Source organism: Syngnathoides biaculeatus, chromosome 8, assembly GCF_019802595.1.
Source record: "Syngnathoides biaculeatus isolate LvHL_M chromosome 8, ASM1980259v1, whole genome shotgun sequence".
Lineage (NCBI taxonomy): Eukaryota > Metazoa > Chordata > Actinopteri > Syngnathiformes > Syngnathidae > Syngnathoides > Syngnathoides biaculeatus.
In genome coordinates, this window is record NC_084647.1 from 28,254,826 (window position 1) to 28,278,856 (window position 24,031).

At 41.4% G+C, this 24,031-nt stretch overlaps 1 protein-coding gene across 1 annotated transcript in view; it reads left to right on the forward strand.

Annotated features, from left to right (window-relative positions):
* The window catches only part of usp32 (ubiquitin specific peptidase 32), a 257,750-nt gene that overhangs the window by 171,683 nt on the left and 62,036 nt on the right, over window positions 1-24,031 (forward strand). The window contains exons 25-29 of the mRNA XM_061827750.1: window positions 4,196-4,295; window positions 4,549-4,598; window positions 7,528-7,712; window positions 18,098-18,184; window positions 18,327-18,447. Coding sequence (XP_061683734.1) covers window positions 4,196-4,295; window positions 4,549-4,598; window positions 7,528-7,712; window positions 18,098-18,184; window positions 18,327-18,447 — 543 coding nt within the window. The remainder of the gene's footprint in view (window positions 1-4,195; window positions 4,296-4,548; window positions 4,599-7,527; window positions 7,713-18,097; window positions 18,185-18,326; window positions 18,448-24,031) is intronic.

A 24,031-nucleotide genomic window follows, 5' to 3' on the forward strand; every position in this document is an offset into this window, starting at 1 on the left:
GCGTGAATGAGAAAGGTGGAGGGGAAGAGTGAGGCTACAGGGAGAAGAGATAGCGAGGGTGGAGGACTTCAAATATTTAGGGTCAACAATCCAGAGCAATGGTGAGTGTGGTAAGGAAGTGAAGAAACGGGTCCAAGCAGGTTGGAACAGCTGGCAGAAGGTGTCTGGTGTGTTATGTGACAGAAGAGTCTCTGCTAGGATGAAGGGCAAAGTTTACAAAACAGTGGTGAGGCTGGCCACGATGTACGGATTAGAGACGGTGGCACTGAAGAAACAACAGGAAGCAGAACTGGAGGTAGCAGAAATTAAGATGTTGAGGTTCTCGCTAGGAGTGAGCAGGTTGGATAGGATTAGAAATGAGCTCATTAGAGGGACAGCCAAAGTTGGATGTTTTGGAGACAAGGTGAGAGAGAGCAGACTTCGACGGTTTGGACATGTTAAGAGGTGAGAGACTGAGTATGTTGGTAGAAGAGTGCTGAGGATGGAGCTGCAAGGCAAAAGAGCGAGAGGAAGACCAAAGAGGTTTATGGATGTGGTGAGGGAAGACATGAGGGCAGTTGGGGTTAGAGAGGAAGATGCAGAAGATAGGCTAAGATGGCAAAAGATGACACGCTGTGGCGACCCCTAACGGGACAAGCTTAAAGGAAAAGAAGAAGAAGAAGACGACAGTGGACATGCATCTACGATAAAAATTCCAAGTGGGAGAACTTGCAATAAAGCAGGGTGTTCAAATACTTATTTTCTTCACTGTATCAGTGTATTCGTCAAGTTGCAGTGTCAACTTACTAGTGACATGGACCTTTTCAAAAATTAAACTTTCGATGTCTGCAGACATCTCACCAATACGTTTGGAAATGGTGTTCTGTGAAAGAAGGACTTAAGCTATTTTTTAGCCACTTTTGTTTCAAGGATTAATCTCAGCCACAGTGTGTGACTTCTTTTAATTTGGCTACAAGTTCAGTAAAATGATGGTTAGTTTTAAGGGCTTTCTAGTTTTTTTAGTGTTTAAATACTTATTTGTAGCTGTATCATACAAAAAAATTCTTAAAAAAATCATACATTGTGATTTCTGAATTTTTCTTTTTAGATTCTCTCTCACAGTGGTTATGCACCCATGATTTCTAATTTGGAGGACTTGCAATATAGCAGTGTTCAAATACTCATTTTCTTCACCATATATATATATACACACACACACACATCAATCTGTGGACTAACCCTAACTAAGGATACTGCAACATATATTTCAACCACAGGTGGCCTCAAGATGCTCATGTTGAAAGACCAAATAAGCATTCAGTGAAAATGTTACGTGAGAAACATATTTATAAACAATGTTTTGATAAAACAACAAAATTTATAAACAACATAGAATTCAATAAAAATGCTTTGATTTTAGTTCTTGTGTAGTGTATGTTTACTTCATAAGTTTATAAGTATCAACATTTACACAAAGACAAAACCTAAATATTCAGTATGTGGACCACTTAAATCCTGTGTACTCTTGGCCATCTGTCAGAATCGTAGACACATAGTAGGATTAAAGTTGTATTATTTCTGCCAACAATTCGACAACAGCATCTCACAAGCTGTCTATAAGCAGTATGTCGCATTAACCTGAAAATAAAAAAATATATACTCATATGAGGATTTTCCAGAATCGGACTTTGTTTGAACAAGCATTGATTGGACAAATGCTGCTTTTAGCAGGAACACTAACAATATAAATAATTAATTTTGAAAAATCTGAGTGTAAATGGCAAAAAGCTGAAAAGGAGAAATACTAATATTCATAATTTTAAAAATAGCTCTTACTCGTGTTGTGGAAAATCCAGTCGCTGCTGATACTGTTGCCTGAATTAGAGATAGGAAACCTCAAGTACTTCCTTGTTCAGACAGCTGGCAATTTGTCCTCTGTGCACTGCAGCAGAAGTTCTGGATAATCTGGCATTTTCTGATGAATATGTTGACTCTCATGGCAACAAACATTTCTTCTGTTGTTTCCATGGTTATGTAGCATTTACATGCACTCCTGTGGATGTAATTAAAAAAAAAAAATCTGTTCATATTCACAAACTTCTGCAGCTCAACGACCCATAACATCCCAGTACACAGAACCATCCACCCCATTTATATTTCTATTTTAAGCATTTAGAGCCCACACAAAACCACAAGATACCGGTTTACAGTTTTCAGTATAAAGTTTAGCTATTTTGTTCATGACATCTTGGGAAAATTGTGACAAAATGAGGATGGGCAATTCTGGGTATTGTCTGGTTAAGTCGCACAGAAGAAGTCCCAAGATTTTTACCACATGCAAATGTATTCATGGTGAAGCAAGTTATGACCAGCTATTGCTCTCAAATTAACGTGACAACTTTTATAAGGGATTTCGTTCATTAAAATCCTTATTCGTGAAAATATATTAACTTAGACTAAATACACGGCCTTTGCATAATTTTAAAACAAGACCGAAAACTTTAGATATTCGTTCAGGATAGCGAAGCCATTTCTATTTATCAGTTTATGGCTAAACAAAACAACAACTTAACAAATGCTTACCAGTCAATGTTTCCAACACGAAGCATGTCCTCCTCCCTGGTTCTGACTGCTGGCTTGACATCTTCACTTCATCTGTATTTGCACCTGTTTTCTGTCTAACTGGCTAAAATTGATAACCTTTATAAAGCTCATATTCTTCACCGTCTTCATGGAACCCTTCAGAATCAAGTTCATCGCTCGAATTATCAGAAAATCATTAGAATTCAGGATATCAAAGTCTTTACTATTTATTACTTTATAACTAACTAAACCAAGCAAGAACTTAACAAATGCTTACCAGTCTTTGTTTCCAACACGAGGCATATCCTGCTCCCTGCGTGCTTGGCACTTTCTTCATGGCCAGCTATTTCGTCTCCATTCGAATGTGTATGCTGTCTAACTGGTTGAAATTGATGATCTTAACGCCTTTGTCAAGCTCGTATTCTTCTTCGTGGGACCCTTCAGAATAATGTTCATCGCTCGAAATATCGGAAAATTCATCGTTGTTCTTACAATGTATTCCAATCCTCCCCATTGTTTTCACTGGTTCTGACATCACGTTCCTACTCCGCTGTTTCCACTTTGTTTCCGTCTTTTTCCGGGGAATCCAGCAATTTGCGACCATTTTTGCCGATAATCAAAAAATAAAAATGTTTTCTTCATGACAGATTTCAAATTCAAATTCTGCATAAAAAACTCTAAAATATTAGCAAAAAGGTGCATTAGGACCTTCCATACACTTTAACCTCGTTGAGGTGAAAGGTAGAAATGTGCACGTCGTGTGGGGAAGGTGGTCTTCACACCAAAGAGGAGCAGACTCCCTGACCTCAAGTTTGAGAAGCTGCTTCTCCGACGATACAACCACTGGTTTAAGGGCTAAAATGTTGAGATGACTGGGGTGGGTGGGTGGATGTTTGGAGAGATCTTTGGAGGTACCTGTTTTTTGCTGTCCTGCTCTGTGCATCTGGCTTATATGTATGTGGGGATGTAATGCAATAGTTACTTTTGCTAGTAACAAGTTACTTTTACATTGGAGTAACTCATTTAGTAACGGTTACTTTTTGGGAGAAGTAACTCGTAACTATAACTAATTTCCCAACACTGGTAATGACCCCATGTTAACCCTAATATTTAATAGGGTTCTGGATGGCAAGATATGGGTGACACGGTCTGTAGAGGGTGCATTAGTAAACGGGCGGCATCAGTCGAGAATTGTATAATTTATTGCAAAAGAAGTGTTGGCCTGTTAAGCTTTGAACCTTCATATGAGCTAAGTGTATGTATGTTGTTATGTATGTATGAGTTAAGTGACTACAACCTCTGACCTCCATAATCATTATCCCTCCACCGTGTGGTCCACTTACTTTACTGGTAAACTAAATACAAGCATAAAAAAATTGATGGCATTGGTCCATTCTTCCCGTTGTGGACACCACACACAACATGTACATCAACAAATGAGACAGCATAGGTCGGGATTTATATACTTTGTATCAATCTTTTTCAAGTTCCTTCAAAAAACAATTTTGTGTAAACTGCAGTTTTTGTTGGAATTGCCTTGCTTCATTGACACTGAATACAATTGTCTAACTTGACAAATGCAACATTGTCTTCTCAAAACCACTGTCTAATTTTTCTTATGTATTATGTTCAGAATTTCCCCCAGGATCACCAGAATGTCTATCTGACTGTAAACAGCTTTTTGTGTGCTTTTGAGATCCCAGTGCCAGGTTCTTCAGCATCAAAACCACCAGGTAAGCCTTGCCAATTATAACTACAGTACTGGATTTTAATTATTATTCAGGTGGTTAGTAATCCACACAAAGTTTTCTTTTGTACTTGCTTTTTACTCATCATATGAATTCACTTGTATAGTCAACAGTATAACATCCAAATGTCACCAAGAAAATGATCCCATTCTCGTTTGGAATAAATTGCGTCCCATTGGAGTCTGCAATTCAGAAGCATCACTGGCAAAAAGATTCCTACATGTGCCAAATCGCCCAGGAAGTGGTAATGCTGTTACTGGCTACATCATTGCCATGCACAGAAAAATGGTGAGAATCACACTTGAATTATAATACACTGGTAATGAGTTTTCCTGTTGCAGGAAAAATTGTGTGTACTCTTTTGGATCTACCTTTATTTCTCCATAATGTCGATGTCAGGTGGAATATTGCAAACCACTTCTTTTCAGGAAAAAAAAAATCTGAAAAAAGGTTGAATTACCAATCAAGACATCTTTCAAATTTGGAATATCCTAACACCTGGCAAGTTTTATATAAAAGCAGCACACCAGACCACCAGAATAGTTGAACATGATTTTAATGAAGTCTGAATCCACGTGACAGATTGATTCAAATCCAGGGTAAGAGCAGTCAACTTTCACAGATGACTGGGAGACACTCTGAAACTGATTGGTTTGCAAGCAAAGCCTGAACTCGGGTTTGTAGCTGATAAACTCTGATTGGCTGGCTTTGGCTTGTGACAGAGGAAATCGCAAACAGACTGTGACATATACAGTGGGTCCTGAAAGTATACAGAACCCCTTAAATGTTGCATTTTTATTAAATTGCAGCCATTTGATAATATAATTTGTTAATTTTTTTCTTCATTAATGGACACACAGCAACCCATATTGACAACAAAAATGGAATTGTTAACATTTTTCCAGCTTTATTACAAAAATAAAATAAATGAACTGAAAATCACAAAGCCATACAGTGGAAAAAAATAAGTATTTGAACACCCTGCTATATTGCAAGTTCTCCTACTTAGAAATCATGGAGGGATTTGAAATTTCCATTGTAGGTCCATGTCCACTGTGAGAGAGATAATCTAAAAAGAAAAATCCAGAAATCACAATGTATGATTTTTTTTTTAACGATTTATTTGTGTGATACAGCTGCAAATAATTACTTTAATACCTGAGAAAACCAGGTTTCTGGGTTTTCGCTGAGAAACACGGAGTTTCAGCTCCCTCCAAAGATTTTCTATTGGGTTTGCTAGGCCACGCCAGAACCTTCATATGCTTCTTACGGAGCCACTCCTTGGTTTTCCTGGCATCACAATGGATGATTTTTTTAACGATTTATTTGTGTGATACAGCTGCAAATAATTACTTTAACACCTGAGAAAACCAATGTTAATATTCGGTACAATAGCCTTTGTTTGCAATTACAGAGGTCAAATTTTTCCTGTAGTTGTTCACCAGGTCTGCACATACTGCAGGTGGGATTTTGGCACACTCCTCCACACAGATCTTCTCTAGATCAGACAGGTTTCTGGGCTTTCGCTGAGAAACACGGAGTTTCAGCTCCCTGTTCTATTGGGTTTAGGTCTGGAGACTTGCTAGGCCACGCCAGAACCTTCATATGCTTCTTACGGAGCCACTCCCGAGTTTTCCTGGCTGTGTGCTTTGGGTCATTGTCATGTTGAAAGACCCGGCCACAACCCATCTTCAATCCTCTGACTGAGGGAAAGTGGTTGTTCCCCAAAACCTCACAATACATGGCCGCAGTCATCCTCTCCTTAATACACTGCAGTCGTCCTGTCCAATGTGCAGAAAAACACCCCCAAAGAATGATGTTACGACCCCCTTGCTTTACAGTAGGGATGGTTTTCTTGGGATGAAACTCATCATTCATCTTCCTCCAAACACGGTTAGTGGAATTATGACCAAAAAGTTACATTTTGGTCTTGTCTGACCACAACAGTTTCTTCCATGACTCCTCTGCATCATCCAAATGGTCATTGGAAAACTTAATACGGGCCTTGACATGTCTTGGTTTAAGCAGGGGAACCTTCTGTGCCATGCATGAGACCAACCCATGACGTCTTAGTGTAATACCAACACTCACCTTGGAAACGGTGGGCCCAGATCTTTTCAGGTCATTGACCAGCTCTTGTGGTGTAGTCCTGGGCTGCTTCCTCACCTTTGTAAGGATCAGACCCCACAACGTGATATCTTGCATGGGGCTCCACTTCAAGTGAGATTCACCGTCATGTTTAGATTCTTCCATTTTCTTATGATTGCTCCAACAGTGGGCTTTTTCTTCACCAAGCTGCTTGGCAATTTCTCCGTAGCCCTTTCCAGCCATGTGGAGTTGTACAATTTTGTCTCTGGTGTCTGGCTCTTTAGTCTTGGCCATGTTACAAGTTTGAGTCTTACTAATTGTATGGGGTGGACAGGTGTCTTTATGCAGCGAACAACCTCTCACAGGTGCATCTGACTTAGGATAAAACATGGCGTGTAGGTGAACTTTTAAAGGCGGACTAACAGGTCTAGCTGATAGACAGGTGGTTCAATCATTCCCGACATTGTTCCTCACACGCAAAGAATAGTTATTTAACTTTGGTTGTGGCAGATTAGTTGCTTACTGTTTAAAATCACATTTGACTAAGACAATTCTCAACTTCTCATTCAGAAAAAGTTGACAAATTTTAGCGACTTGACATGCTGACACAGTGATCAAGACATATATTTACAATATTTCTGCACCGTTATAAACAAAAATTTTATCTTCCACTGCCATGGATAACGACACTTGCAGATTCTTTCCATGCCAGTGGGTGGTGCCTTGCATCCCTGTTCCAGGAATCAAGATTTCACCTTATTTGGCCAGATATTTAACTCAGGTGCTCTTCATTTCTTCTGCTCATACTTCAAATTAAAATCAAATATTTCATCAATCTTTTTTGGGAAGGTTTTTTTTCTGTAAACATAATTTGTAAGTTCAGAACTGAAATAAGTGCAAATGTTCTCAACAATAACTAGTCCCTTTTAGAAAACTTAGACTCGACTTGTTGAAGATCATATCCTGTTTATAAGATCACCTTTATTTGTCACACAATGGGGAAATGACCAATATCCTGAAATCCAGATATTTTAAAAGGGTTCACATTCTCTTTTCCAATAGGTTCGATTTGACCAAAAATGTGCAGTATAAATCTGACAGAATAATATTATATCTCTTATTCTTTCAGATACGTACAGAGCTTTACTTCTTGTCATCTCAGAAGAACAGACCTGTTGTGTTTGGCATGCCATTGACTGTTCCCTGCACTGTTCACACCACAAAGAAAAATCTGTATGATGCTGTCTGGATCCAAGTATCTCGACTTGTCAGCCCACTGCCGCCTCAGGATTCAAGCAACCATGCCCAGGATTGGTAGGCTAATTCTTCGCAGTTCAATAACATGCTGACCATATTTTGCTTGCAGTCCAGCACAAGGCAACAACAAATAATTTTTTGATGAGTTCCATAGTGAAGTTTTAACTCAACATTTTTCCAAATCCGTACACATTAAATCATTCATAGCAGTATTCAGATCTACTCTGCTAGGTGCATACTCTCGTTTGCCAAGTGTGACGTTATTTCTACGATACAAATTCAAATCAAGCCGTCTGTTAGGGGTCGCCACAGCGTGTCAGCTTTTTCCATCTAAGCCTATCTCGTGCATCCTCCTCTCCAACGTCCATCAACCTTTTTTTCGGTCTTCCTCTCGCTCTTTTGCCTGGCAGCTCCATCCTCAGCACACTTCTACCAACATACTCACTCTGTCGCCTCTGAACATGTCCAAACCATCGAAGTCTGCTCTCTCGAATCTTGTCTCCAAAACATCCAACTTTGGCTGTCCCTCTAATGAGCTCATTTCAAATCATATCCAACCTGTTCACACCAAGCGAGACCCTCATCGTCTTCATTTCTGCTACCTCAAGTTCTGCTTCTTGTTGTTTCTTCAGAGCCACCATCTCTAATCCCTACATCATGGCCAGCCTCACCACTGTTTTATAAACGTTGCCCTTCATCCTGGCAGATACTCTTCTGTCACATAGAACACCAGACACCTTCCGCCAACTGTTCCACCCCACTTGGACCTGTTTCTACACTTCCTAACCCCACTCTCCATTGCTCTGTATTGTTGACCACAAGTATTTGAAGTTGTCCACCTTTGCTATCTCTTCTCCCTGGAGCTTTTTTGTCTCCTTCCAAAGACTGATAAAAATATTTACATTTTAAAGACCTAATAATCCATCCATTCTCTGAGCTGCTTATCCTCACAAGGGTCGTGGGAGTGCTGGAGCTTATCCCAGCTATCTTCAGGCAGGAGGCGGGTTACACAGTGAACAGGTTGCCAGGCAATCGCATGGCACATAGGGATAGACAACAATCACACTCACAATCACACCTACCTAGGGGCAATTTAGATTCTCCAATTAATACATCTTTTTGTGATTTGGGAGAAAATCGAAATGGCCAGAAAAAAAAATTCAGGCACGGGGAGAACATGCAAAGTCCACACAGGCAGGGCCGGGATTTGAATACCCGGCCCTCAGAACTGTGAGGCCAACGATCAAACCAGATGCTCGACCATGCCGCTCGACTGTATAATGATGATGATAATTATGACTAATAATAATGATTACCCCCTCCTCGAGGTGTCACCTTATACAGTGATGAAAGTCCTGCAGATTTTCCCGGAATTCCAGATTTTTAAATGTTCATGAAAATTGCTCTGGAAAATTGTGGAAAATTTGCCTACAATTAATCCGGATATTAGTTGACAACATTGGACGAACATGCGTTTGAATTTGTTGTTTTGCTTTCACGAGCGTAACCATGTTGAGGCTAGTAAGAGTAACGCCCCTCCCCTCATATTCTCTCAAGACGTCGCTTATTTTGTGTGGTCTTGACATTAATTTATGTTTATTTCATAAATGTTGTTAACCAAACAAGCCTGCTCCAACCGGTATTCATCCGGAAACAGGAAATGCAAGTTAACCGTACTGAGCATGTACGGAGCATGTACGAAAGCGCATGTTCAGAACTGCTTCACGTAATGCGAGCGCATTTACGTTGAAAGTCAACATCATGAGCCATGTCAAAGGAAATTCAGTTACACCAGGGGTGCTCATTGCGTCGATTGGGAGGCAGTGTGACGGCGTGAAAGAAAACAAAACAACAACAACATTAGACTATCATCCACCTTGTCGGTTGATTCAGGTGTGGCCAATACGTCGACCGCATGCACATAAAGGTGCGTTCTAACAAGCCGGCCTCCTATTTACGGCAGTCCCGTGGTGCGTGCCCCCTCCACAACAATACGTCACGACAGGAATGTTTGTTTACATTGTATTGCTAGCTTGTTGCCACGAACGCCGATTATGTTGAACTAAACTTTCAGCATTTTCAAAACATTGCGGGGATAGACCGTTCATTTTTATTCCTTGACAGGCCAGTGCATTTAACTTTGCTTCAGATAAAATTTGTCAGATCAAGAGTCTTTATTGATGAAAAATTTTAAATACCATTTTATATCATAATCTACTAATATTAGTTGAAATTGGAAATTATCATTTCTGTGTTTGAAATTTTAGTTTTCTATTTTAGTTAGTTTCTATTTTAGTATTTGTATATTTTATTTTTAATTTGTTGTTATGTTATAATAATCCAGTTATTTTAAGGCCATCCCTAATCACACCCACAACCTTATCTGCGAGCATGACTGACCACACCTGGACATTTTTCAAATGTGAGTGACTGTGTGTGTGTGTGTGTGTGTGTGTGTATGTGTGTATATATATATATATATATATATATATATATATATATATATCAAAATATTCAAGGCAACTGATTATACTATTAGTATTACTAGATATTATCTAAGATAGTGAGGTATGTGGTCAAGTGTATCAATACAACGTGATGTAAAAAGTTTGAGACTTAAACGTTAATAGTAATTACTACAGATCAACTTCTTTAAGATGTTTTGGTGTACGTTGTAGAAATTCTTCGATATATTTTCGTGTATATTCTATATCTATACTATGAAATGTATAATGTGGGGAAAATGACGATTTTAGATGTCTTTTTACTGAATAGTTCACCTAATTTATTTGTGTAGAGATAAAATGGCATATTTTAAGCATATTTTAATGACAAATGTGATTTTGTGGTATCCAGTGATAGGGGTGTGGGGGGCGGAACTTCGGCCCAATTTTTTTTTGGGTCAGGACTTGGAAATTTTACTTTCAATTTTTGTTTGAATTTTGTTCACAGATATCGCCAGAATGCACCACAGCCATCCATTTTTTTTTTAAATTCCCGGGGGGACATGCCCCCGGACCCCCCTAGTACTCACATTTGGATTTTCAGGAATTTTCACAAAAGTCGACTTTCATCTCCACTTATAGTGGTGAAGGAGTTTGTGTGTCACGATGATCCTTGGAACTAAGTTGTCTGGGGCTTCACGCCTCTGTTAGGGTCACCCATGGCAAGCAGATTCTAGGTGAAGGACCAGACAAAGTACAGCTCCATAAACCCCTATGACAGGTAAAAATAATGGATTCAGGTTTCCCTTGCCAGGACGCGGTTCACCAGTTCACATGTTCCGGGCCTCCATTGCTCACGGGGCCGACCGGAGCTTTGGCAATCAGGTGGTCAGTGGCTGTCATGGCAGCAACCCCCAAACACCATGACCGGCACCTGGACAGTGCATGCAACAATCAGTGGAATGCCAAATACAATGGGTCTGTTCTTTTGACATGGACACCAACAGTGAGCGATGCCGTCAAAATGAAGGAGGAGTCCTATCAGGCATTTCTGGCCTGTGGGACTCCTGAGGCAGCTGATCGGTACCGTCAAAACTGTATATAGTGAGGACGGGGCACTGCTAAAAGCAAAGCAAAGCAAATTTATTTGTATAGCACATTTTATACATGAGGTAACTCAATGTGCTTTACATTATTAAAGGGATTTGAAAACAAAGAGATAAAACATTTAAAATGGGATGAAAACAATAAAAATGACAAAATGTGTTTTTAAAAAAAAAATTTAAACCGCATACAGTGCATGTAATATGATCAAAAAGTGGATATATTCTAAAAAGCATGAGAAAAAAAGAAGACTTTTCAACCTGGATTTAAAAACATTCACACTTGGTGCTGACCTGACCTCTGTTGGCGACTTATTCCATTTGTGTGCAGCATAATAGCTAAATGCTGCTTCACCATGTTTGCTTTGGACTCTACGTTCCACTATTTGACCTGAGTCAGTCGATCTCAGAGATCTACTGGGTCTGTATTCCGTAAGCATTTCTGTCATGTATTCAGGACCTAAATCATTTAGTGATTTATAGACCAGTAGCAGAATTTGAAAATCTATTCTAAAGCTGACTGGACGCCAGTGCAAAGACTTTAAAATTGGCGTTATATGCTCTGACCGCTTTGTTTTGGTCAGAACGCCAGGTGGAGTATTCTGAATGAGCAGCAGCTGTTTAATACTCTTTTTGCGGCGTCCAGTCAGAAGACCATTACAGTAGTGACGTCTACTTGACATAAAAGCACAAATGAGCTTTTCCTGGTCTGCTTAACACATACAAGACTTGACTCTAGATATGTTTTTCAGATGGTAGAAGGCAGTTTTTATGATTGATTTGATATGATTGTTGAAAGTCAGGTAGAAATCAATCAGAAAACCAAGGTTTCAGACTTGGTCTTTTTAAAGATAGAGAGTCCAGGTGTTTACTAACAGCAATTCGCTTTTCTTTATTGCCAAAAAAAATTGTCTCAATTTTGTTGTGATTTAGTTGAAGAAAATTTTGGCTCATCCAGTTATATATCTGATTTAGACAGTGGCACAATACCTCAATTGAACTATAGTCATCTGGAGACACTGCTAAATATAACTGTGTGTCATCTGCATAGCTATGGTAGTCAAAATTCAAGTTTTGAAGAATTTGACCCAAGGGTAGCATATACAGGCTGAACGGGAGAGGTCCAAGAACTGACCCTTGAGAGACCCCATAGGTTATTGCCATTTGCTGAGACCGAGCACCTCCAATGGTCACAAAGTATAGCTCCATTCCTCCATGTAGGACCTAAACCATCGAATGACCGTTACTTTTAGTCCTACCCATGTTTTCAACCTGTTTAAGCACTATATTGTGATCTACTGTATCAAAAGCTGTGCTGAGATCCAACAAGACTAAAATTGACACCTCTCCTGAGTCAGTATTCAACCTTATATCATTTAGCACTTTGATAAGAGCAGATTCTGTACTGTGATGAGTCGGAACCCTGATCGAAATTTGTCAAAAAGTCAATTTAAATTCAAAAAATTGCTGAGTTGATTAAAAATAACTTTCTCAAGAATCTTGGCTATGAATGGGAAAATTTGAGATGGGTCTTTAGTTTGCTAACATGGAATTGTCCAGTGCTCTGTTTTTTAGAAGAGGCTTAACAGCAGCTACTTTAACAGCTTTGGGAAACTTGCCTGACTGAAGTGAGCAATTGATTATTTGCTGCAAATCAGGTAGGACTGACTTCACAGGTTTTGAAAAAGTCAGATGGTATTGAGTCGAGACAGCTCGTTGATGCTTTGAACTGCTGAACAGTTTTCTCTACAGTATTTTGGTCAACTGTATCAAATTCTGACAAGTCAATAGAGTTTTCTCTGGGTGGCTTCAAATGTGAGATTATCTTTTTGCTGATTTGTCCTGACATTTGACCTGATGGATTGTATTTTTTCACTAAAATAACAGGCAAACTCATTGCATTTGTCAGCTGTTACAAGTTCTGGATGAATCTGATTCGGGGGGGTTGTAAGCTTGTCAACCACAGCAAATAGAACACAGGTATTGTTGAGGTTCTTACTGATGAATTTCAGAAAAGTGTTGCTGTCTAGCGCTAACTAACTCTTTGTTAAAATTACAAAGACATTGTCTGTCGAGGTCATAGTCAATTTAGAGTTTAGTTTTTCTCCACTTGCGTTCCGCTTTCCTACACTCCGGTTTGCATCTCTTGACCATCATTGTGCTCCTCCATGTTTTTTCTCGGTCGCCCCAGGATGGTCTTAGTTTTAACAGGGGCGACAGCATTCATGGCATTTGTGGTTTTTGAGGTAAAATTATCCAAAAGTTCATCAACTGTCTCAGCATTCACAGTCTGGCTGTGCCTGTGCTACAGTCTCCATAAACTTAGTGGCAGTACTTTCATTTATGTACCTTTTCCTAGTAGAGATAGAGATTGTCTGAACTTTTGTAAGAATCTGTAATTCAAAACATACACATAAATGTTGAGAAATAGCCATATCCTTAATGTCATATGATAGAATTTCAACAACCTTAGAGATGACCAGGTCTAAGACGTGACCTTAAGTGTGATTTGCACTCTTAATATGTTGAGAGAGGTCAAACGTGTCTAGTAATGCAGAAAATTATTTGGATGTTTTTTCTATGTTATTGTCAACATGAATGTTAAAGTTCCCTGTTATGACAAAATAGTTGTACAAATAACTGACAGCAGTTCTGAAAAATCCTCCATAAATTTTCCATTGTATTGTGGAGGTCTATAAATTATTAAAATGATAATCTTTGGGTCACCCTTAACTAAAAAACACAGATATTCAAAAGATCTTAAATCACCCAGTATAATTTCTTTACATTGAAATAATGATTTAAAAATAACAGCAATACCACCAGCTTTTTTCCCTATATGACACTTGTTCATAAAATTTAAATCTGCTACTGTTGCCTCATTTAAAATGGTATTACAGCTACTTTCTGTTAACCACGTTTCATTTAATAACAAATAGTCCAGACCATACGTTGTAACGATATCATTGATCAACATTGATTTCTTACCCAATGACCTGATATTAAATCAAGCCGTCTGTTAGGGGTCGCCACAGCGTGTCAGCTTTTTCCATCTAAGCCTATCTCGTGCATCCTCCTCTCCAACGTCCATCAACCTTTTTTTCGGTCTTCCTCTCGCTCTTTTGCCTGGCAGCTTCACCCTCAGCACCTTTCTACCTCCATACTCACTCTCTTGCCTCTGAACATGTCCAAACCATCGAAGTCTGCTCTCTCTCACCTTGTCTCCAAAGCATCCAACTTTGGCTGTCCCTCTAGTGAGGTCATTTCTAATCTTATCCAACCTTTTCACAACCTGTCCTGTACTACTCTAACATATTTTTCCGCCACACCAGAATTATGCATGCAGTATCACAGTTCCTCTCTTGGTACTCTGTCATGGGCTTTCTCGAGATCCACAAAGACACAATTTAGCTCCTTCTGGCCTTCTCTGTACTTTTCCACGAGTATCCTCAAGGCAAATAATGCATCTGTGATACTCTTTCTAGGCATGAAACCGTACTGTTGCTCGCAGATACTTACTTCTGTCAGATACTTACTTCTGTCTAGCCTCCACTACCCTTTCCCATAACTTCATTGTGTGACCTCGGTATTCTGCTAGCCTATGAGCAAGCACACTGAAGAAAATTTTCCCTTTGACATTTAGGAGGCTGACCTGTTGGAACTGCCCAATCTCTTTATGAGTCCTTCTCCTTTTGGATCAGTATTAAGTATTTGAGGACGCTCGTGGAAAAGTACAGAAGAGTTTAAGATGTAGGTGAGACTACATCAGGGATTAGCTCCCTTCCTGTTTGCTGTGGTAATGGATAGATTGACAGATGAGGTTTGACTGGAATTCCCTTGGACCATGATGTTCGCAGATAACATTGTGATCTGTAGTGAAATCAGAGCAGGTGGAGGAACAATTAGAAAGATGGAGGCAGGCACTGGAAAGGAGAGGAATGAAGATTAGCCGAAGTAAAACAGAATATATGTGCATGAATGAGAGGCGTGTAGGGCGAGGTTCTCTCTAGGAGTGAGTAGGTTTGATAGGATAAGAAATCAGAGGGATAGCTAAAGTTGGATGTTTTATAAACATGAGAGAGCAGACTTTGATGGTTTGGACATGTCCAGAGGCGAGAGAGTGAGTATATTGGTAGAAGGGTTCTGATGATGGAGCTGCCAGGTTAAAGAGTGAGAGGAAAACCAAAGAGAAGGGTGATGAATGTTGTGAGAGAAGACATGAGAGCATTAGGTGTTGGAGAGGAAGATGCAGGAGATACGCTTCCATGGAAAGAGATGACACGTTGTTGTGACCCCTAACGGAAAATGCCGTTCAAAATAATAGCAGTCCAATGTTTGCCGTTGAATTTACAAACTAGACTATTTTCCACAAACTTTTGTTTTTTTTAGATTTGTCAATCCTTTGAATCACTCACATTTGGTTGTATGACCACCATTTTTTAAAATAACTTCTTCACATCAGTGTGACATGGAGTTAATCAACTTGTGGCACCTTAAAAAAAAATAATAATGAAAAAAAATAAATAAATATATATATATATATCCTGAAAATGTGGATTAATCTGCTCTGTCACATTGGACTGCTATTGTTTTGAACACTACTGTACTTGTATGAGACGTGCATCCAGCCAATCCCAGCTGTCACCGGGCAGGAGGCAGGATACACCCTGAACTAGTTGCCAGCCAATCGCAGAACACAGAGAGACAGACAAGAGTCACACTTTTAATCAAACCTCGGGGCACTTTAGAGTCTCCCATGTGTGCATGTTTTTGGGATGTGGGAGGAAACTGGAGTGACCATAAAAAGCCCACACAGGCACGAGGAGAGCATGCAAACTCCACACAGGCGAGGACGTGATTTTAACCCTGGTCCTCAGAACTGTGAGGCCAACACTCAACAGCTGCACCACCGTGCCACCGTGATAATAACTATAAAAATAATAAAAATGAATCTTATTCATGAGCATTTTTCAGAGCAATCAAGGTAAAGGTAAGGTTTCACAAATTTCTTCAAGGAATTTCATTAAAACCCTCCTGGAAATTGTCACCTTATTGTGGTGGAGGGTTTTCTTTCCCAATGATCCTAGGAGTTAAGTTGTCTGAGGCTCCATGCCCAGGGTTGTGTCACCTTTGGTGAGGAACCCGGCAAAACACGGCAAAAAGACCCTTATAATGACAAAGATTAATGGATTGAGGCTTTCCCTGCCCGGACGCGATTCACCGGGGCCACACTTTGGAGCCAAGTCTGGAAGTGGGGCTCGAAAGCAAGTGCCTGGTGGCTGGGCCTGCACACATTTTGGCCAACCCTAGCACAGGTCGAAAGGGTAACGGGGGTACCTTTTCGCATTGGCTCCCCACCTGTGGGAGTGCCATAGGGGTCTGTTGGAGTGTTCAACTGGGTGGTGGACCTTGGTAATCCCATCACTGACTACAGAAGCTAGTTCTAGGGAATTGGAATCTCACCTCTATGGCAGAGAAGGAGCCCAAGCTGGTGTGTTAGGTCAAAAAGTTCCAACTCGATATTGTCTTGTCACGTCTCCACACATGGCTTGGACTCTGGTACCATTCCTGTTGAGAGAACTTGGACTCTATTCTGCTTTAGAGTTGCCCTTGGTGAGAGACGCCAAGCAGGTTTGGGTGTACTTATCACCTCCCGGCTTGGCACCTGTATGTTGCGGTTCACCCCGATGGAGAAGAGGGTAATCTCCCTCCACCTTTGGATGGGAGGACATGCCCTGACTGTTGTTTGTCTCTATGCAGCAAACAGCAGTTCAGTGAACCCACCCTTGTCGCAGTCCTTCGGAGGGGTGCTGGAGAGCACTCCCACTGGGGACTCCTTCGTTCTGCAGGGTGATGTCAAGGAATCGCTGGTGAAGAGAGGGGAGGAGCTGTAAATGATCACACCTGGCCGTCTGTTGGCGCCAATGGTGGGGGAAGATGCAGGTCCGACGTGGCAGGCCCAAACGTATTGTAAGGGTCTCCTGGCAACATCTGCCACAATCCCCTGTCAGAAGGAGTTTCACTCTGACCTCCAACAGAACTTTGGTAATGTCTTGAGGGAGGTGGGGAACAGTGACTCCAGGTGGACTATGTTCTGTACCTCCATTGCTGTGGTGGCTGACCGGAGCTGTGGCCGTATTGTGGTCAGCGCATGTCATGGCGAAAACCCGCGAACTCGACGGTGGACATCAATGGTGAGGGATGGTGGGCTGAAGGAGGAGTCCGATCGGGCCTTTTTGTCCTGTTTGTTTATTTTAAAACAATCTTTTGGGCTCACATTCACAAATACGGGTAATTTAGTCTTCAATTTACCATTCATGCATGATTTTGGGATGTGGCAGGAAACCACAGTGCCCGAGAAAACCCACGCAGGCTCAGGGAGAACATAAAAATGTCACACAGGCGAGGCCGGGATTTGAACCCTGGTGCTCAGAACTGTGAGATGGACAATCTCACCAATCCCCCACCATGCTGCCAGGTTTAAATCTATGTTGTAGTTATTTATATATAAATTTGTATTATTCCCAACTTTTATTCGTGTTCTACTATCGAACAGGGAAAAATTCCTACTTGTGAATGGAACTTTCACTCACAACAGCAATCAACGGATTCGGACGAATTCTAATTCTGAACCTTGCCATGAACCAAGTGATTACCCATCCTCCACCCTACTGCTGTAATCACTTGGTCCTTGACTGGGAATATTTGTCCCTACACCATATTTGTGTTGTCCTCATTTGAGTAGAGTGCATTAAAATTGGTCTTATGAGAAGGCTACAGGCCATCACTGACGTATAGCCTTCACCACAATTCAAACTACACAGGACAAAGCATGTTATGTGATTCATGTGGAGGTCTATTTCTGAAATATGGATTTTCCTGTTTTTATATTGAGTTATGACAGCTTGGGCTACCAGTACCCATTCACTTTACGGACTGTGGATAAGGACGGTACCTCATGTGCCTTTTGCCCTTGGTATAGGTAAGAGATGAAATATATCTTATGCACAATCCCAAATGTAATGAGAAGGCGTTACTAATCATAACTGCAGTGAGATATTGAAAATCTTGGCATATTCCTGTATGTATTTGCTTGAGCATGTGTATGCTTTTTTTATATTCAGGTTTTGTCATGGCTGCACAATTTCGTGTACAGAGGAAAGAGCCTCATTTGGCAATGGTTGCATTTCTGTGGACTGGGACCCTACTGCCCTGCACCTGCGCTACCAGACCTCCTTGGAGAGAGTGAGGCACTCGTCAATCTCTTTTAAACAGTTTATAATTTAAAGAGAAGTCGCCAAATACTTAAACCATCCTTCATTTTTATTTTATTCTTGACTGAAGAATGACCTAGATCTTTATGCAGACCTTAATAATATTAGTCAAAAAAGAAATTGCAGCGGAAAAGAAGAATTTGAACATTCTATTGATTTATACAGTGGGTAAATAAAGTATCCAGACCCTTTGACAATTTTCACTTTTTATTGCAGCCAATTGCTTAAATCACAAGTTCATTTTCCCTCAATTTACACACAGCACGCACTGTTGACGGAAAAAAAGCAGAATGGTCAATTTTTGCAGATATAAAGAAAAAAGTAGAAAAAGACAAGTTTCAAGCACCCATAAGTATTAGGACCCTTTGCTCAATATTTAGTAGAAGTGCTCTCCTGAACTTATGCAGCTATAGGTCCTTTTAGGAAGGATGCAACATGTTTTTAACATTTGCCATTCCCCCTTGCAGATCCTCTTAGTTCTGTCAGGTTGGATGGTGAATATTGGTCAACAGCCTTTTTCAGACTCTCAAGAGACGCTAACTTCAGGGCACTGGCTGGGACATTTGGCCCCGTCTAAGTCCTGAATGCTCTGAAGAAGGTTTTGATATCCTGTCCCTGTACTTGGCTGCATTCATCTCTTCTTTGATTGAACCCTGTACCCCTGTTCATGCATTTGAAAAAATCCCCCTCAGCATGATGCTGCCACAACCATGCTTCACTGTTGGGACTGTATTGGACAGGTGTGCAGTGCCTGTTTTTCTCCAGAAATACAGCTTAGAATTCATCACAACCAGAATCATCTTTATTCGGCCAGTATGTCAAACATACAGGATGGAGTTGATGTTGATCTCTCACTTCAGGTTCTTTGAGACTAATTTCGAGGAGCTGAAAGAATTTGATGGTTGATGTAGTACAGTTGGACAGCGTGAGGGTCAGCTGTAGTCAAAGTGCCTCGTGAAGTCCACAATCATTTCTAAAAACTGTGCCAAACAAATATGAGCGTTCATCTAAAGAATCCCATACCGGATCGGTCGTGGCCCGGGTTAACAACGCCCGCCCCCGGCACTGCTAACCTACAGGGCGTCGGTGGAAATTCAGCTACTGTGGGTCGAAGACAAAGAAGAGGAGGAAACCGGATCCAGCGTCAGAAGAAAAAGAGGAATGCACAGAGCCTACAACTGAGTGTAGGGACTTTGAATGTTGGGACTATGACAGGAAAAGCACAGGAGTTGGTTGACATGATGATTAGGAGAAAGGTTGATATTCTGTGCATCCAAGAGAGCAGGTGGAAAGGTAGTAAGGCTAGAAGTTTGGGAGCAGGGTTTAAATTATTCTACCACGGAGTAGATGGGAAGAGAAATGGAGTAGGGGTTATTTTAAAGGAAGAGCTGGCTAAGAATGTCTTGGAGGTAAAAAGAGTATCAGATCGAGTGATGAGACTAAAATTTGAAATTGAGGGTGTTATGTATAATGTGGTTAGCGGCTATGAACCACAGGTAGGATGTGACCTAGAGTTGAAAGAGAAATTCTGGAAGGAACTAGATGAAGTAGTTCTGAGCATCCCAGACAGCGAGAGAGTTGTGATTGGTGCAGATTGTAATGGACATATTGGTAAAGGAAACAGGGGCGATGAAGAAGTGATGGGTAAGTACGGCATCCAGGAAAGGAACTTTGAAGGGCAGATGGTGGTGGACTTTGCAAAAAGGATGGAGATGGCTGTAGTGAACACTTATTTCCAGAAGAGGGAGGAACATATAGTGACCTACAAGAGCGGAGGTAGAACCACGCAGGTAGATTATATTTTGTGCAGATGATGTAATCTGAAGGAGGTTACTGACTGTAAAGTAGTGGTAGGGGAGAGTGTAGCTCGACAGCATAGGATGGTAGTATGTAGGATGATTCTGGTGGTGGGTAGGAAGATTAAGAAGACAAAGGTAGAGCAGAGAACCATGTGGTGGAAGCTGAGAAAGGAAGAATGTTGTGCGGCCTTCCGGAAAGAGGTGAGACAGGCTCTCGATGGACAACCGAAGCTCCCGGAAGACTGGACGACGACAGCCAAGGTGATCAGAGAGACAGGCAGGAGAGTACTTGGTGTGTCATCTGGTAGGAAAGGGGAGAAGGAGACTTGGTGGTGGAACCCCAAAATACAGGGAGTCATACAAGGAAAGAGATTAGCGAAGAAGAAGTGGGATACTGAGAGGACTGAGGAGAGGCGAAAGGAGTACATCGAGATGCGACGTAGGGCAAAGGTAGAGGTGGCAAAGGCTAAACAAGAGGCATATGAAGACATGTACACCAGGTTGGACACGAAAGAAGGAGAAAAGGATCTCTACAGGTTGGCCAGACAGAGGGATAGAGATGGGAAGGGTGTGCAGCAGGTCAGGGTGATTAAGGATAGAGATGGAAATGTGTTGACTGGTGCCGGTAGTGTACTAAATAGATGGAAAGAATACTTTGAGAAGTTGATGAATGAAGAAAATGAGAGAGAAGGAAGAGTTGAAGAGGCAAGAGTGAAGGACCAGGAAGTGGAAATGATTACTAAGGGGGAAGTCAGAAAGGCACTACAAAGGATGAAAACTGGAAAGGCAGTTGGTCCTGATGACATACCGGTAGAGGTATGGAAGCAATTTGGAGAGATGGCTGTGGAGTTTTTGACCAACTTATTCAACAGAATACTAGCGGGCGAAAAGATGCCTGAAGAATGGAGGAAAAGTGTTCTAGTTCCCATTTTTAAGAACAAAGGGGATGTTCAGAGCTGTGGGAACTATAGAGGAATAAAGTTGATGAGCCACACAATGAAGTTATGGGAAAGAGTAGTGGAGGCTAGACTCAGGACAGAAGTAAGTATCTGCGAGCAACAGTATGGTTTCATGCCTAGAAAGAGTACCACAGATGCTTTATTTGCCTTGAGGATGCTCGTGGAAAAGTACAGAGAAGGTCAGAAGGAGCTACATTGTGTCTTTGTGGATCTAGAGAAAGCCTATGACAGAGTACCAAGAGAGGAACTGTGGTACTGCATGCGTAAGTCTGGTGTGGCAGAGAAGTATGTTAAAATAGTACAGGACATGTATGATGGCAGCAGAACAATGGTGAGGTGTGCCTTAGGTGTGACAGAGGAATTTAAGGTGGAGGTGGGACTGCATCAGGGATCAGCTCTGAGCCCCTTCCTGTTTGCAGTGGTAATGGATAGGCTGACAGATGAGGTTAGACTGGAATCCCCTTGGACCATGATGTTCGCAGATGATATTGTCATATGCAGTGAAAGCAGGGAGCATGCAGAGGAACAATTGGAAAGATGGAGACATGCACTGGAAAGGAGAGGAATGAAGATTAGCCGAAGTAAAACAGAATATATGTGCATGAATGAGAAAAGTGGAGGGGGAAGAGTGAGGGTATAGGGAGAAGAGATAGCGAGGGTGGACGACTTCAAATACTTGGGGTCAACAATACAGAGCAATGGAGAGTGTGGTCAGGAAGTGAAGAAACGGGTCCAAGCAGGTTGGAACAGCTGGCGAAAGGTGTCTGGTGTGTTATGTGACAGAAGAGTCTCTGCTAGGATGAAGGGCAAAGTTTACAAAACAGTGGTGAGGCCGGCCATGATGTACGGATTAGAGACGGTGGCACTGAAGAAACGACAGGAAGCTGAACTGGAGGTGGCAGAAATGAAGATGTTGAGGTTCTCGCTCGGAGTGACCAGGTTGGATAGGATTAGAAATGAGCTCATTAGAGGGACAGCCAAAGCTGGATGTTTTGGAGACAAGATTCGAGAGAGCAGACTTCGATGGTTTGGACATGTTCAGAGGCGAGAGAGTGAGTATATTGGTAGAAGGATGCTGAGGATGGCGCTCCCAGGCAAAAGAGCGAGAGGAAGACCAAAGAGAAGGTTTATGGATGTGGTGAGGGAAGACATGAGGGCAGTTGGGGTTCGAGAGGAAGATGCAGGAGATAGGCTAAGATGGCAAAAGATGACACGCTGTGGCGACCCCTAACGGGACAAGCCGAAAGGAAAAGAAGAAGAAGAAGAAGTGCGTTCTGCTCCAGGTTGTATCGGCCAAGCCAAAGATCCAATCCAGCCTCTCCACTTCCTGTCGATACACAAACGCGTCAGCCGAAGTACTACGCCTCTGCTGTCTACTCTGGTGGCCGGCACAAGCCCGACTCTTTCACCCAGCCTACTGTGGAAACACCATGGGTGGAACAAGCAGAAGGGGGGGTGTCAGAGATGTTCCTAGAAAATTAGCTAAGACAAGTCTGAGGACTGAAGAGCGTTAACTCAAACCAACCAAGATTGTCTTTCTCGCGAGGGACAGCAGGGAGACCCAATACATGAGTGCACTCCCTCAGACTGCCAAAGTGGTAGTCCCTGTCTGCTCTTTTTATTGCTTTCTCAGGTCAAAGGGGTACATGGTTACACAGTGAAAATGCTGACACAGATGGCTACACCAACAGTACATAAACACTAAGGTACATGTTTCTCCAAGCCTGCAAGAGTGTCCTGATAAATCCACAAGAGAAAAAGCAGGGCATTGTTTAATGACATGTTTATGGCATTTGGGGGTATCATCTTGTGGGAGAAAGGCGTTATCTCCACCCAGTGTTGAGGAGTATCTGCTTAAGATCAGAAGGGTAACATGCTGAGGTCAGGATGGAGATATCACTTCCCAGTGTTCAGGAGTATCAGCTTGAGGTCGGCAGGGGGGCATCGCCTCCCAGGTGTCACCGGGTCACACTTCAAGACACGCACGCAGCTCACAAAGAGAACAATTCAGACTAAGACTAACAGAGCCAAACACATGATAAAACAATCCTAATAGCAACTATAGTCGTAATGGTATACTTTTGTCATGATAACTAACATAGCAATAAATTCCTTAATATTTCCCCCCTGTTTATCATGAAAAAAATAAAAAACTATCAAAAGCTGTTGCTTGAGTGGGAAGAAAACTACTCAAAAAACCCACCAGGGAAAAAAGAGTAGAAACCCTTTCACAAGCAAGAGTGAAAGTTGAGGGGAACGACAAAAGTTGTATTTGACTAAATATACGTGTATATACAAAGTAAAACTGGAAACATCAAACATTCACAACTGCATTGCTTTTCTGTGAAGTCGTCAAAAAAGGTTTACATAATAGTAGAATCATCGTCATTATCAGAGTCCACATACACTTGATATGTTGATATGACATGGGTACAGTAGCTACTTTCTTACTTACTTTTAGCAGCTACTTTCATCGCAGTAGACTTTGCACAGGGGAATACCACAAACAATACATAAACAAGACAATAATACAAAAGATAATTGCGGCTATAGCAACAGCTATGCTTTCCCAATTTCCAAACGTATTCTGTAGCCATTGCAATAAGGCGTTTGGTTTGACACCTTCCATACTCTGAGTTTTCTCCCTAAAGCCCTGAGTAGTGTAAGGGTTTCAATTAATGTTAAATTACCAGTTAAATTTAAGTTAGTTAAATTAGACAATGTGTGTAGAGGGATAAAGGTACAACACTCACCAGATTCAATCATACGACAAACCCCTCCTTTTTCCGCCAATACC